Genomic DNA, 14663 nt, shown 5'->3' on the forward strand with positions numbered 1-14663 from the left:
GGACACAGACTAGAGCCTCAGATCGTCCAAACTGATCATCCAGTTTGGTGCTGGTATTGCTAGGGATGGAGACACAGGAAAGCGTGGCTTAGGACACCTGCTGTCACGTGGGAAAGTACATAAAGGCCCCAGTGGAATGTGTAAGTGGGATAATGCAGGTGTAAGCCAAATGTACAAGTCTCAGAATGAGGGCCTTCTGGTGGGGAGGCAACTGAGAAAGCCTACAAAGAGAGGGAAGTATACGAGCTGGGTCCTTTAAAACATACGTGGAATTTCGCCAAGCAGAAAGAAAAAGGAATGATGTCTGAGGAAGTGGAGAAGTGGGCAGGACTTGAAGCAAGGTCAGTGGTCTGAAAGGGCATGCCGCCAGTTGACTGATGTGGTGTGGGAGTAGGGGTGATGTGTGTATAGCGGGGCGTGTTTGTGTTGGCGAAGGTGGCTCTAGAGTAGATGAGGCCACAAAGCTGGGGTCAAGTTGAGAAGAGCTTTGAGCGCCATCGATAACTTGCAGAGGAGGTGAAATTTTACTTTCTAGACACAAAAGCTCAGAGTTTTAGGTAGGGCAGCAACATAATCTTCGCTTTAGAAAAGTAATGCCAGTAGCAGGTTGGAGAAAGCAGCTGGGGGCAGAGGGGCCAGGAGAGGGTCCTGGAAGTAGTCCAGAGTGAAATAACCCGAACTTGAACCTGGGCAGTGGTGCAGGGATGGAAGAACAGACAGGGATCTTGAACGAGAGATGGACGAGTGAAACAGGTTTCTTGGCTGCATTGTTGAAATGCAGACATTCATTCGTATCTCATTGGTAGAAATGAGAGACAGCACCCAGGAAGAAGTTTTGGGATGAAGATACTGTTCTGTAATTTTGGTGACGCTGCTCTCGAGAGGCTGGTTGGGAGATTGAGCTAGAAAGCTCTCGTAGACAGCTGGCAAGATGAGATTTGCACATGAGTGAGATTAAAATTTAGATAAAGGTTAGGGGGCCATGTGGAAACAGGTGGTGGAAACTGGAAATAACAGATTTTCCAGGGGGAAGGGATGGAGTAGGATGAAGGGAGATTGGAGATGCAGCCTGGGGGTGCACTAACCTTTGATAGGAGGAGGGGGAGGAAGAGGAGGAGGAGGGAAGAACTGTGTTGTAGAACCCAGAAGAAGTGAGTTTTAGGAAGGAGGCCACACAGGAAACTGCTAGGATGAACAGCAAGAGGAAGCATTGGACTGAGCTATTGGGAGACCCCCTCCCTCCTCAGGGGGCCCAGACCACCTGATCCCAGGCAGGCGGTGGGGGTTGGGGGTTGGGGAGGCAGACTGCAGAGAGCATGGGGTCCTGGGTGCCAGGCAGAAGCAGGACACCTCACAGACTGCCATTTCAAGACGCAGGTGCGCTCTGTCTGGCTGGAAGTCTCTACTGTTCAGTTAAAAAAAATTTTTTTTGAATATTTATTTTTGAGAGAGAGAGGGAGACAGAGTATGAGTGGGGGGGAGGGGCAGAGAGAGGAGACAAAGAATCCGAAGCAGGCTCCAGGCTCCCAGCCATCAGCACAGAGTTGGATGCTGGGCTTGAACTTGTCGACTGCGAGATCATGACCTGAGCCGAAGTCGGAAGCTCAACCGACTGAGCCACCCAGGCGCCCCAACCACCGTTCAGTTTTAAATGTGTTGTGCTTGTATTTCACAGCTGATGGAGTACAGCCTCCTCTGACCTCTCTGTATTTTTAAAACTCTGTAACTCTCTGTCCCTGCTTGTGTTCCTAGGAATTTATTTCATTGGGTTGCCTGAAACCTTTATGGACTCAGATCATTTTTCTTGCTGACTTCCTTCCTGCCACGGGCCCCCTCCCAGCCTGCCTCCCTTTTCTCTCCTCGCCCCAACCCCCAACCCCCACCCCGGCCCAGACACACACATTACTTTGTTATGTAATTACATTGCAAGTGCCCAGACTCTTCATTCATGTGTTTCTGCTTCTGGTGTTTTTAATTAGCTTTCCTGCAATGGGGTAAGTGTCTTCAAGTGATTTCTATTTATTGCAGGAACAGTAACAATGTATGCTAATCATATATCCCCTAGGAAGACCAGAGAGCTTTGTCTGTGGAAGGAGGTAAATGCGCATTGTTGGGCTAAATGAGGAAGTGAGGTGGGGATTTGCACGCTCAGGGAAGGATGGCAGCTCATGCTGAGGCAGGGTGACCCTCCGTGGCTGTCATCCTCCCTGCCTGAGAGGCAGGCTCCTTCTGCCAGCAGCACACAGTGGCCCAGCAGAGTGTATGGAAAAGCACCTCAGAGGGTTACAGGTAACTAACTCCCTGTACACTTTTTGGGATGCTGTAAGAATTGGATTAGTTGACAGGCGCCAAAGCGCTTTGTGTCACATGGTACCCAACACCTGTAGTTACTCATTTCTTTTTCCTTGAGGAGGTAACAAGAGAAAAGATTTTTTTTTAAATATCTTTTAAAAAATTTTTTTTTAATGTTTATTTATTTTTGAGACAGAGAGAGACAGAGCATGAATGGGGGAGGGGCAGAGAGAGAGGGAGACACAGAATCGGAAGCAGGCTCCAGGCTCTGAGCCATCAGCCCAGAGCCTGACGCGGGGCTCGAACTCACGAACCGTGAGATCGTGACCTGAGCTGAAGTCGGACGCTCAACCGACTGAGCCACCCAGGCGCCCCACGAGAGAAAAGATTTATCATGTTTTTTCAGTGCATCCATCCCCAGGTAATGCCATTGAGTAGAACTGGGCAGACTTTTTATTTTTTCTTGCGGTGAAACATAACATGAAATGTATCACATTAGCCATTTTTAAGTGTGAGGTTCAGTGGCATTAAGACAATTCACATTGTTATGTAACCATCACCACCATCCATCTCCGGACATCTTTTGTCTTCCCGAATAGAAACTTTGTCCCCATTGAACACTGACTCCCCGTTCTCTGCTTCCCCAAATCTGGCAACCTCCGTTCCACTTTCTGGGTATGAATTTGACTAGCCTAGGTACTTTGTGTAAGTGGAATCATATGATACTTGTCCTTTAGATTCTGGCCTATTTCGTTTAGTATAATGTCTTCAGGGTTCATCCATGTTGTAGCAGGTGTCAGAATTCCATTCTTTTTTTGTGGCTGAATAATAGTCCACTGCACGGACAGATCACATTTTGTTTATCCATTCATCCACTGATGCATATCTGGGTCATTTCCACCCTTCGGCTGTTGTGAATAATGTGACAATGAACATGGGTGTACAAATATCTGAGTCCCTGCTATTGATTCTTTTGGTAGCATGCCCAGAAATGGGATTGCAGACTGCATTTCAGCCTGAGAGAATAGGACCGTAACCTTGGCTTTGTGATTCTACTTGTTAACTCTTGATGGAGATGTCTGGAGTCTTGGGGGCATCCTTGGCCATCAGGGGCCTGCCTTGTCCCCTTTCACAGGTGACTTGTGGTCAAGCCCCAGCTGCTTAGCCTGTGAAGCCCCTTACATATCTATGTCCCACTGTCCTGCCCTCACTCAGGGTCACAGATAGTCCATCCCTCCTGAAGTCAGGGATGAAGGCAGAGAGCCCTCGATCCAAGAGTGCCAGTGCCTCACCTTGACCTCAGTGTCTTGCAGTAGCCCACCAGTACTGGCTCTGATGGAGGACCTAGTTCTCTCCCTCTTCTGTCATGGCCCCAGGGGTCAATTCACACAGAAACCTCACTTCCCACTCTGTTTTCCAGGGAGAGAACTGTCCATGGAATAAGGAGGTGCTTACTCTTCTGAGCGCTTGATAGCTACCCAAGCCGAATCCCTCCTCTGTGTTGGGCATAGTCTGTTACTCTTGGTGCAGATTCTGAAGAGGAGGGAGTGTGGTGGGTGCAGAGTGGGGCAGGGGGCAGCGGGGAAGTCTAACAGGTCTGGCAGTGGTCACTGCTGCTAAAGGGCTTCTCTCCCTTGTGGAAAATGGACCTGGTAAGTTCAACAAACTCAGGAGAGGAACCACTGTGGTGTCATCAGCATCAGGGACCTAAGTGGCAAATAGGGAAACTGAAAACAAATGCATGGACTCCCCAGTAGAAAGTCACCCATCGTGCCAGACTCCTCGTCTTCCCTCACTGATTCTTCTTATCTCTAACATCGTCCTTGTTCCACCTCCTGGAGGATAGCAGAAGGGACCATATACATGATTGTGCATGGTTCCTTCCACCTGAGAACCCTTGTTGTGTGGTGAATCCGTGTCAGTCTGTCCCCGAGACAGAGGTGAGGAGAAGAGACAGTTCGGGGGATCCCCTAAAGTTGCCAAGAATTGGTTTCCGTAGGCGGAATCCGTTGGCCGTGACCAAGCGCCGCTGGGAACGTCTGATTCCATTAATCACTCTGTGATCAATCTGTTGTGGGTTTTTTGTGTTTCTATTTCATAATCGTAGTTCTAGTTGATTCTGGAAGATTTCTGTCGATGCAAGGCATGTGGTGCTGTGAGGGAAAATCCTACTCGATGTGTGGATTTGGGCAGAAGATCTTGGTTCTGACATTTTTCCTTTGGTTCTTTGGTAGAACCCCCAACCTCTCCCCCTTGGGTTTATATAATTCTATAGATATATATTTATCTCAAGTTTATGTTCCAGAAGGAACACTGTCTGAAGACTCACAATTTACTGTGCTAAGTAGAGTGAATTCTTCTCCCCGGAAGGGACTTTAAAACTATATATTTGTATTTCTTTTGGTCTGTGGATGGATGTGTGTCCCTGTCAGATGGGTAAGCAGAGGGAGAGGAAAGTCTGAAATTCTCGCTTAAGCATCTCTTTGATGTTGACTGAAGAACAGACCCTCAGGCTCTGGTATTGGGTTGATATTGGTCCTTCTAGTGGTTTCTTTTGATGTAGGAGCGTTTGTCTCTAATTATAACTGTGTAGAAGCCGTGTGTAGTGTCCCTCTGAAGGAAAAAGAGTTGGTCCTTGACAAGTCTAGAGACAGAGAGTGACTCAGTGGACAGTGGTTTCTCCATGGCCCGTGTGCACAGGGCCCAAGTTACTGAGGCCTCGAGTGGGTAATGGACGAACCTATTCCTGTTTGAGCCCTTAGGGAAGTTCTGCCCCCCAGCCCGAGTATGGTACCTAGGGTGGGTGACATGGTGGCCGCTGAGGTGCTGGCTCTGGGGCTCGATGACCACAGAGCCTCCTCGGAGAAATGAGCTCTCCAATCCCGAATGTCCTTTGCTGCTCTGCCTTTGCAGAGTTCAGTTTACATTTTCAGGCAGAAAAGTCTCCCCCACTCCGGGCATCATGTGTGCTTTTGCTTGTTTGTTTAAAAAAAAATAAGCCGCTTATTGAAAACTTGTGTGTTTTTGCCAATTAATTAACCCCATGTCAATACCACGCGTTGCACCAGCTCATGCTTCAATGATATCCTTACCTGTCTCTAAGAATTAATTAATGTTTGCAGCGTGCTCTGAAATTTTCTTGGGATGGAAGGACCTGTGAGGAAGCTAGAAATTTTGGCACTACTTTGTCATTTACTTGGGTGTGGGAGCTGGCAAGGGGATGGGCATGCTCTTTCTCCACAGGAGCCATTCCGGGAGTGTCCCTGTTCACTCAAAGGCCACTGCTGCAGTGTTCTGTGGGGTGGCAGGTGGCACCGGGCGGTGGCCAAACCCACGTGGACATCCACATGTCCCATTGCACGAAGGTACTTGTTTGCATCAAGAAGTCCAGTAGGGAGCTATGCGCGCTAAAAAAAGTAACAGTAATGCGGACGATTGTTGTTATTATTCCTTAGACCTTGGTAGTGGGATCGGAGGAGCCACAACTCCTGCGTCTAAGCCGCTTCCTTTTCTCCCTTTTTGTTCACAGCGGGGCGTTTTCTGAAGTGGTCTTAGCCGAAGAGAAGGCGAGTGGCAGGCTCTTTGCGGTGAAGTGCATCCCGAAGAAGGCGCTGAAAGGCAAGGAGAGCAGCATAGAGAACGAGATAGCAGTTCTGAGAAAGTAAGTGACCCGGGTGGGGGCACTGCCTCCTTCTCCAGCCACCTTTGGATTGTTGGGTCCCAATCCAGGGGAAGGAGCTGCAGCCAGGAGCTAGTTGCTCAGCGGTGGTCAAAGAGGGTGATCCGAGCGCTGGAGGGGGTGGGCTGTGTTAACGATGACTGATGTTCTTACGTTGCATTCAGAGCATTTTGCATATGCAGTAAAATCCTGATTTGCGAGTATAATTTGTTCCAGAAATATGCTTGCAACCCAAAGCCCTTGTATACCAAAGTGAATTTCAAGAACCATTGGCTCAGTCGTGATCATGTGACGTTCAGCGTCACATACGACTCATATTGCAAGACATTGCTTGTTTATCAAGTTAAAATTTATTAGAAATGTTTGCTCATCTTGCGGAACACTCACAGAACAAGCTACTCACAATCCAAGGCATTTCAATTAAATATTATATATATTATATATATATATATATATATATATATATATAATATATAATCTCACAGCTTTTGTGGCAGTCATTGGAGCTACTCTTCCAAAGAACAGCAGTCAGGTGGACTTGGTTTTGAACACACCCTAGCTGGGCGACCGTGGGCTGGTCCCTGAACTCTGAGCCCTTCTCCATGAACTGGAATTAATGATCTCTCCCTCACAGGGGTCCTCGGGAGTAGGTGAGATGGTGCCTAACAAGTGTTTATAAAGTGCTTTCAACAGCACCTGCTATGTTGTGAGTGCTTAGCACAGGGTAGCCACCTGCTGCTCGTATTGTTATCATTTCTTTTCTTTTACAAGAAGGAGATGGAGCTCAGAGTAGAGTCACTTGTCCCACACCTTGTGGCTCCTCTGTGGCAGAGCCTGGAGAGCCAACTCCATTGACCAGGGTTATTCCATGCTCTTTAATGGGTCTTCTGCTTCCTGCCACACACACACGGTGCATGGCCCCCAGCCCATCCCACAGAGTGCACTGCTCAAGGGCTTCACCTCTTCATTGGGTTTTATTTTTGCTCCCACGTGTAATAGAACCAAAATCTTGCCTCTAGCATAGTAGCATACACAAAGCCAAAACACTGTGGCTGGATCCACCCAGATGCCTGTGTCTTTTGCTGCCCAGCCAGCTGCCCACATCACTGTGATCATGCTGCTGCCCCGAGTCTCACAGGTTTGGGGGAACAAACCCTTATATGGTACCTGCTTTTGCACGTTTGGAGTGTATCTGAGCATTACGCTATGAAGTTTTTAAGAGCTTCTATTAATGAAGGATGTTGGAAATATCCTTGAAATTTTTGGGGTTTGGAATCCACACACAGCAAGAATTCATGTACAGATAAGCAAAGGGGAATGGGAACACGCCTTATAGGGCGTCAAGACAATATCTTACATACTCACATTCTTCCAGTGTAACCCACCTCTCCCACTTGTCTCCCTGGGACCAGTAGTGTCTGTTGAATTATGCTGTGTTGCCATCATTGTGAACCCAGGGCCACCAAAATGGTCAGGATGGTCTGTCCTGTTCTGCAGCATGTGTGATATGTGTTCCAGAACAAATAGGTCTCGACAGCTTTTCAGTGTAAGGGTTTTTGCTTATTTGTTTGGTTGTTTGGTTGGTTTCTAGGTTCTCTGGATTGTCTATTAGGGACCCAAAGAGTTTCAGATTGTCCTGTGGAGGATTGCGTGAAACGAGTCTATGGAAGAGAATTTGGGAAAACAAATTACTCTGAGTACATTAGCATCGAGCAGGAAAGCACTATGTTAATGAAACATTTATTTAAATTGCTTATCTTCCAATATGAAATCAGCACTTGGGGGAGAGGGTATTTGCAGCCACGTCGCAAATATATGACATGTTAGGTAGGATTCTGGGTGGGCCCAGAGCCTTCCAGAGCCTCCACCGGGGGCCCAGGGGCTGCCACTGCTGAATTGAGAATGGCACCTTTATTTTCAGGTAACTCTGTCATAGGCTTAGAAGCCACACAACCAGGGAAGTCAGTTTTTATTCTCAGGGTTGTTCTGCATCTACACGGGCAAGGGACCCCCAGATACAGACATCACGAGCCAGTCTTGGTTTACACCATGATCATTCTCCTTTAATTAATGTCTCAACCCTGAGCCTGAGTCAGTAATCACTTCTAGGGAGAGGGCATGGAGAAGCAGGGAGGGCAGGGACTTGGAGGGATTCGTTTCGATCGTTTCTCACTCCCAGCTGTTGGAGGGCCTTGAAGTGTGATTCTTCTTTGAAGAACAAAGAACAGAGAAATGATTCCTCAGGGGATAAGAAGGTTCCGTATCTCCTGTACTGATGTAGTTTTGGTCTTCCGCAGATGATTTGCAAGTGAAATAAGAGGCAGTTCCATATCAGAAGCAGCCAGACTGAAAGTACGCGAGCGGTCAGGAAAATAGTTCTGGAGCCGTTAGAATGTGATCGTTGAAACATGCACACATTTAACCAGTATTTATTAAAGTCCTATGCACCAGGTGGCACTGCTAGGCACCGAGGTTGAAGAGATAAGAGATAGTTTCTGCCTTCCTTGTGTTCCTGAGTAAGTGTGATCATGTTGTAGATACCGTGAGAGAAGACTGGCCAGAGGCTTAAGGCTAGGGCTGTCTGGTGCTTCCTTCGGGGTGGGGTGTGAGCAGACGTTTCCTAGAGGAGGTGGGTTCACACAATGAGTATATTTGGGGTGGTGCAGAGAGGCAGGGGGATATTCTGACCAGGAGGAGCCACCCCATCAGACGGGAGCCAGGCTCGTGTGCTGGGAACGGCACGTAGCTCATCTGACCAGGGCAGAGGGTTCAAGGTGAGGCATGGGGACATGGGGTTGGAGAGGTTGGACTGTAGGGGATCACATTCCCTGCTTTGGACTTGGAACATCATTCCATAGTCGATGGAATAGCCACTGAAGGGTTTTAATGCAAGAACAACGTGATCAGGATTGTTTCATTAAGATTGTGGTGGAACATTGGATAGATTGGACGCGGGGGGGCCTCAATGCACCGGGGCAGTGTCGTCAGAGGAGTCTGGGAAGCAACACATTGAAACAGGAGCTGTGAGCCAGGATGGAAGAGACAGAGATGCGGGTGTGCACAGAATGGAATCTCCAGGACATAGGGATTTGGAAGACGTGGAGAGAGGGTTGAGAGGAGATAGGGTTGTAGGATAACTACCACGTTTCTGATTGGATAGCTGGGGTGGATAGTAGCTCCTTAACTGAGATCAGAAATGCAAGCAGGTTGCCTGGGTAGCTTATTGAGTTAAGCATCGGACTTCAGCTCGGATCATGATCTCACTGCTGGTGGGTTTGAGTCCCATGTCAGGCTCTGTGCTGACAGCTCAGAACCTGGAGCCTGCTTCGGATTCTGTGTCTCCCTCTCTCTCTGCCCCTCCCCTGCTTGCACTCTGTCTCTCTTTCAAAAACAAAATAAACATTAAAAAAAATTTTTTTTTAAAAGAAAGAAATGCAAGCACTGGAGGGCAGGTGGTGAGTTCTGATTTAGACTCACTGAGTTTGAGGGTCTTGGGATGGCCAGTTGACCAGCCAGTCTCGAACATCGTTGTGATCTGGGCTTGGTGGATGTTAAAGTTTTCTGAAATGACGTAGAACAAAAAATCTTTTGGTACTTTCTACAGCTACATCACTGTAGATGGGGTCCCAAGGAGACCTACTTTATGCCTGCTTCTGCTCTGTACCTAGTCATTTCTGTGCCATTTTTGATCTAAGCAGGCCCATCTGAGAGATGGCTTGTGCTCTTATGGGCTGTGAGCTTATGCAGGGTGAGAGATTTATGTATTTCATTGAATCAAAGTAATGTAGCTAATTTATCCTTAAGGATGTCTTTATACTTGCTCTGAAAGTGGTTCTAAAATGAATTTTCTACTTGATAAATAGATATTAAAACAGGCTCAAAAGGAATAAAAAATGACTAACATCACAGTAGACAGTTGCTGTGTAGCAGAGAACTCCTGGTCGCATCTGGCATTTAAGAGGCAGGGTCTATATGATCCTGCATGAGTTTCTCCAGCAGAATGGTTGGTTTTATAGTCTCAGGAATGGAGTGTTTTATGCCTTATGGAATATCACGTTCTTAATGTTCCATCCCCTGATTGGATTATAGAGCTTATAGTTTTTATGGTGTTATTTACTTCGAGGGCAGACATTACCCAAATCGAATTTCAAGAACCCCCTGTGCATTTTTGGAGAGGCAGAAAGGCATATATAGGAGTGTGCATTTAAATGCAAGATGAGGAGAGAAGGAGAAACATGAAGCTGGAAAATGGAGACAAGAGAAGCAAAACAAATGTATCTAGAAGATCCCTTTCCTAATAGCTGGGGGAACCGAGGCTCAGCCTGGTTTAGAGGCACCGTGTGAATGAGGCGTGGCACCAGAGTTCACCGTGCTGTTCCCAAGGATACTCCACAGCTGCAGAGATTGTCTTGCTGAGGGGAGGGATCTGGGGAGGACCTGCTTTGAAATTGGATATTCTCCATCTGGGTGCATTGGAGAGTCCTAGCTGAGCGTCTCCATTGTTTTCTCCCTAAATCAGTGATCTTCTACCCTGGGTGCAGGTTAAAATCACCTGGGATGCTTTTCCGAACATCCTGATGCCCAGGCCCCATCCTAGACCGAGTGTGTTGGAGGTTATGGTGGGGTACCTCCCCTGCTCCCACCTCATGATTCAAACACACCAACTTCTCTGTGTTGAGAAGAGCTGTTTAGGGTCCTTGCCTCCTAGTCTCCCCGCCCAGGGGATGGGAACGCCCTTCTGTGTTCAGGAGTGTGGAAAGATGTGCACGCACAAACCTGCCAGGCAGTTTCCTTGAGGCGATAGGTTTCACTTTAGGACGGCACTCAACTGTGGTCCCTTTCAAAGAGCCGGGTTTCATTGTAAGCCAGGGGAATTGACATGAGCCTGCCATCCCATTAGTGGGGAGCCCAGCTATTGGCCACTGGCTGGGTGCAAGAGGCGAGCCTGGCTCTTTCAGGGTGGCAGAAGGAAGAGGGACAGTTACTGGCCATTCCTGGCCTGAAGAGGCTGGCGTAGGAGTTGGTCAGGTCAGCACAACTCAGCAACAGGTGTGTATGGGAAGGGGATGGGGGCTGCTAAAGGTGGCAGATGCCAAAACCTAGAAGCCCCTGTGGCCAAGGTCAGGGTGGATTGCTGGAAGCATGGCGGGTCTGGGCCTTCTGGAGAGAGAGTGAGTCAACACTTAACCGGCCACAGCAGGGCTCCAGAGGCTTGGATGCTCCTTGCCGTAGCTTGATTCTCTGGTTTTCTTAGACCAGACCCATTTCTCTCGGTGCAGACTAACTTGAAGGGAGGCGGCTTGAACACCAAAAGGTGAGGACAGCTGGTTTTGTATTAAGTAATAGCCTTCAGAGAAAGGCTTCCCCGTAGATTAACTCATTTAAATCTGGCTGGCTTCTGTTCCTGAGGCTTTGTTCTCATGGCCGGCTGGCCCTGTTCACTGTTTAAATCACTGCCAAGCGCCAGTTTATTGTGTGTGTTAGGGAAACATACGCTTCAATAGAAATTCATTGATTCAGGGTGAACAAAACCACTTTTCCAATGACTGAAAATGGCTAAGCTGGTAAAGCTTGAGTTTCTTGGGCACCAGCACAGCTTTTTAAGGGTCTATCTGACCTGTCTAGAAGGTGGTATTCTAACACAGGGAGACCTTTCTTTGGGAAGGTAGTTTTGGAATTAAGGACACTGGCAGGAAGTATGAAAAGTCATGGCGAAAGGCCATGTGATAACAAATAGGGGGGTTTATCGTTTTTTTTTTTTTTTTTTTTAATTTTTTTTTTCAACGTTTATTTATTTTTGGGACAGAGAGAGACAGAGCATGAACGGGGGAGGGGCAGAGAGAGAGGGAGACACAGAACCGGAAACAGGCTCCAGGCTCTGAGCCATCAGCCCAGAGCCCGACGCGGGGCTCGAACTCACGGACCGCGAGATCGTGACCTGGCTGAAGTCGGACGCTTAACCGACTGCGCCACCCAGGCGCCCCTTTCGTTTTTGATTCTAGAACCCTCACTACCCTAGAAAACCCTAACTGAAAGTTCCTGAATTTTGGACAAAAAAAAAAAGTCATTCACTTAAAACAGAGGTTGAGGGATGCGGGTCCCTTATTTGGTCATTGTGTGATTAAGGTCTCAATCTTGCCGAGCTTGGAGCACGCATGTGTGGGTGTGTCTGTCCAGTGACCCCAGGCCTCCTGGAATGTGGACACAGCCCATCCCAGACCTGTTGAAACCCGACTCTGGGGAAGCATCGAATGACAAGAAGGAGCTGACACTCTTCCCTATGGCCCTACCGGAGACCTGACCTCGATCTTGCCTGATTTGGTGTGCTTCCTCCCTTTTTTTCTCTATACCTATGCTTCTCTAGTTCTGGGGGCCCTGTGGGTCTGACTCCTGAGTGAGGAGTCTTTCCCTGCTGGGTAGACAGTCAGCTCAGCTTTGTGTGGACCACCGTTTGTACCCACAGTTGATACCCACTGTTTATTTCATCTTCACGTTTTGTGTGTCTGTGAGAAATGAAAAATGGTCTGATGCCAACACAGTTTTACAGCCAAGAGAGGCTACGTTCGATGCTTTCTAGTGGCTTCACGTGGTACCCTGTCCACATAATCCAAGAACATTTTTTATTTGATTTGTGATCCAGAATCAGCAGATTTTTTAATTATTGTCAATTATATTTATTATCATCAGTGTATTTTATTTTATTATCAATTCCTTGGGCATTGCTTGCAGACCTCCAAGAATGCAAGGAAAATAGAATTGGTGGTATCCCTTACTGCAAAACAGGGATGCTCAGACTGGCCTGAGCAGGCATGTTGGTTCATCCATGCAGTGACCATGAACCTCTGGGACCTCTCCAGCCTACGGTTTCTGCTTCCCAAATACTGCCTTAAGTGTGGCTTTCCTGGATTGGCCAGTCTCCCTTCCATCAGTCCCTGCTCCCACAGCACTAGAAATAAGAGAAATAAGAGTTTATTTTATTTTATTTTTTAATTTTTAAAATTGTTTATTTATTTTTGAAAGAAAGAGAGAGAGGGAGACACAGAATCAGAAGCAGGCTCCAGGCTCTGAGCTGTCAGCACAGAGCCTGATGCGGAACTCGAACTCATAAACCGCGAGATCATGATCTGAGCTGAATTCGGACGCCCAACCAACTCAGCCACCCAGGCTCTCTGTGAAATAAGAGTTTAAATGCATGTCTGATGTTGATTCCACAAAGCCACCTGCATGATGGACTCCAAACTCACTTGTGAACAGGCGTCCCACTTTGTGATCTTTCCGTCTAGTGTGCACCTCCCTGCCCCCCCACACCCCGTGTTGTAGTTTAGATCTCCCCAAAAGGAACAGATGATTCCTGAACAGACGATTCAAGCCTCTGCCTCTCCCCACCTCTCCTACCTGCGTCAGCGGGCCATGCCTCAGATGAGATGCCCTTCCTTGAAGATCCTCCCATGATTGTCCTTGCCTGGGTAGCCCTGCCCTCTGAGACCCCATGACACAGCATTTACCTCTGTCCCTCCTGCTTCTGCCTGTGATGTCTGCTTTCTGAACCCAGCCCTGAACTGAAGAGGTGATGGTGAGGGTGGAGGCCAGGGTTAGGTGGGGGACTCCAGGGATAAGAAAGAGGTTAGAAGCATGAACTTGGGTACTGAGTAAGGGAAGAGGGACCAGGGTAAGGAAGGAATCTGTTCTGATTTACAGCCCTCTCTGGCCTTGTGACCCAGAGGATGGCAGGTGTATCAGCCCATGCGGGCATTCTAGAAGAGGAGGGGAACGTGATTCTCCTATGGCCACGGAGCACACTTAAATCCAGTCTGGCTGTTCTACCCACCTTTTCTACTGTGTATGTGACAATGCAGGTATTTAGAGCCGTTGAAGAAACAACATGTTTCCTCACACGTTTAGAGGCAGTGTCCCTTATTTGCAGGCTTGTTTCCATCCTATCTAGAGTGCTACCTCCCTGCTCCCTGCCACCTAACCCCGTGGCTGGGGAGTGAGCCTCGTGTGGGCTGGTTGCTGGTCGAAGTTCCTCTAACAATATATCTTGGCAAATGCTTTCCTCCTTCTTCTGTGAACTTACTTAGCTCACGATTGATACAGATTTCACTTAAATGATTCCGACAGAAGTGTGTATATATTTTGTAACCTAATGCTTTAAAAATGCCAGAATAGCTTCTATTAGAGGATCACACAGTAGGAAAAATGAAGTTCAGAAGTCCCGAGATAGACTAAGATGGCAAATCCAGACAAATAAATAAATATACATCAAAGGTCTACTGTTTTTTTTTTTTTTTCTGTTAAACTTTGATTTTGTGACAGTTCTGTTCTCTGCATGGTTTGGACATTATTTATATGGTCAGAAAAATTATTTTAGTGGGGTTTTATTTATGATTGATCATTTAGTTTATGTGTCATTTGGAGAATCAATTTTACTTTACATATTTGAAGTCCAAGGTTATCATTGAGGTGGTTTAAACAGTCACTATTTTATTTCATTTTAGTTTTTTTAATGTTTATTTATTTTTGAGAGAGAGAGAGAGAGAGAGAGAGAGAGAGAAAGGTGGAGACAGAGAATCCTAAGCAGGCTCTGTGCTGTCAGCACAGAGCCGACACAGGGCTCGAACCCACAGACTATGAGATGACCTGAGCCAAAATCAAGAGTTGGATCCTCAACAGACTGAGCCACCCACGTGCC

General features: G+C 47.4%; 1 protein-coding gene across 3 annotated transcripts in view; it reads left to right on the forward strand.

Annotated features, from left to right (window-relative positions):
* CAMK1D (calcium/calmodulin dependent protein kinase ID) overlaps positions 1–14663 on the forward strand; it is a 425521-nt gene that overhangs the window by 157675 nt on the left and 253183 nt on the right. For all 3 annotated transcript variants that reach the window (XM_030323251.1, XM_030323252.1, XM_030323250.1), the window contains exon 2: positions 5822–5953. In XM_030323251.1, coding sequence (XP_030179111.1) covers positions 5822–5953 — 132 coding nt within the window. The remainder of the gene's footprint in view (positions 1–5821; positions 5954–14663) is intronic.

Source organism: Lynx canadensis, chromosome B4, assembly GCF_007474595.2.
Source record: "Lynx canadensis isolate LIC74 chromosome B4, mLynCan4.pri.v2, whole genome shotgun sequence".
NCBI classification, from domain to species: domain Eukaryota; kingdom Metazoa; phylum Chordata; class Mammalia; order Carnivora; family Felidae; genus Lynx; species Lynx canadensis.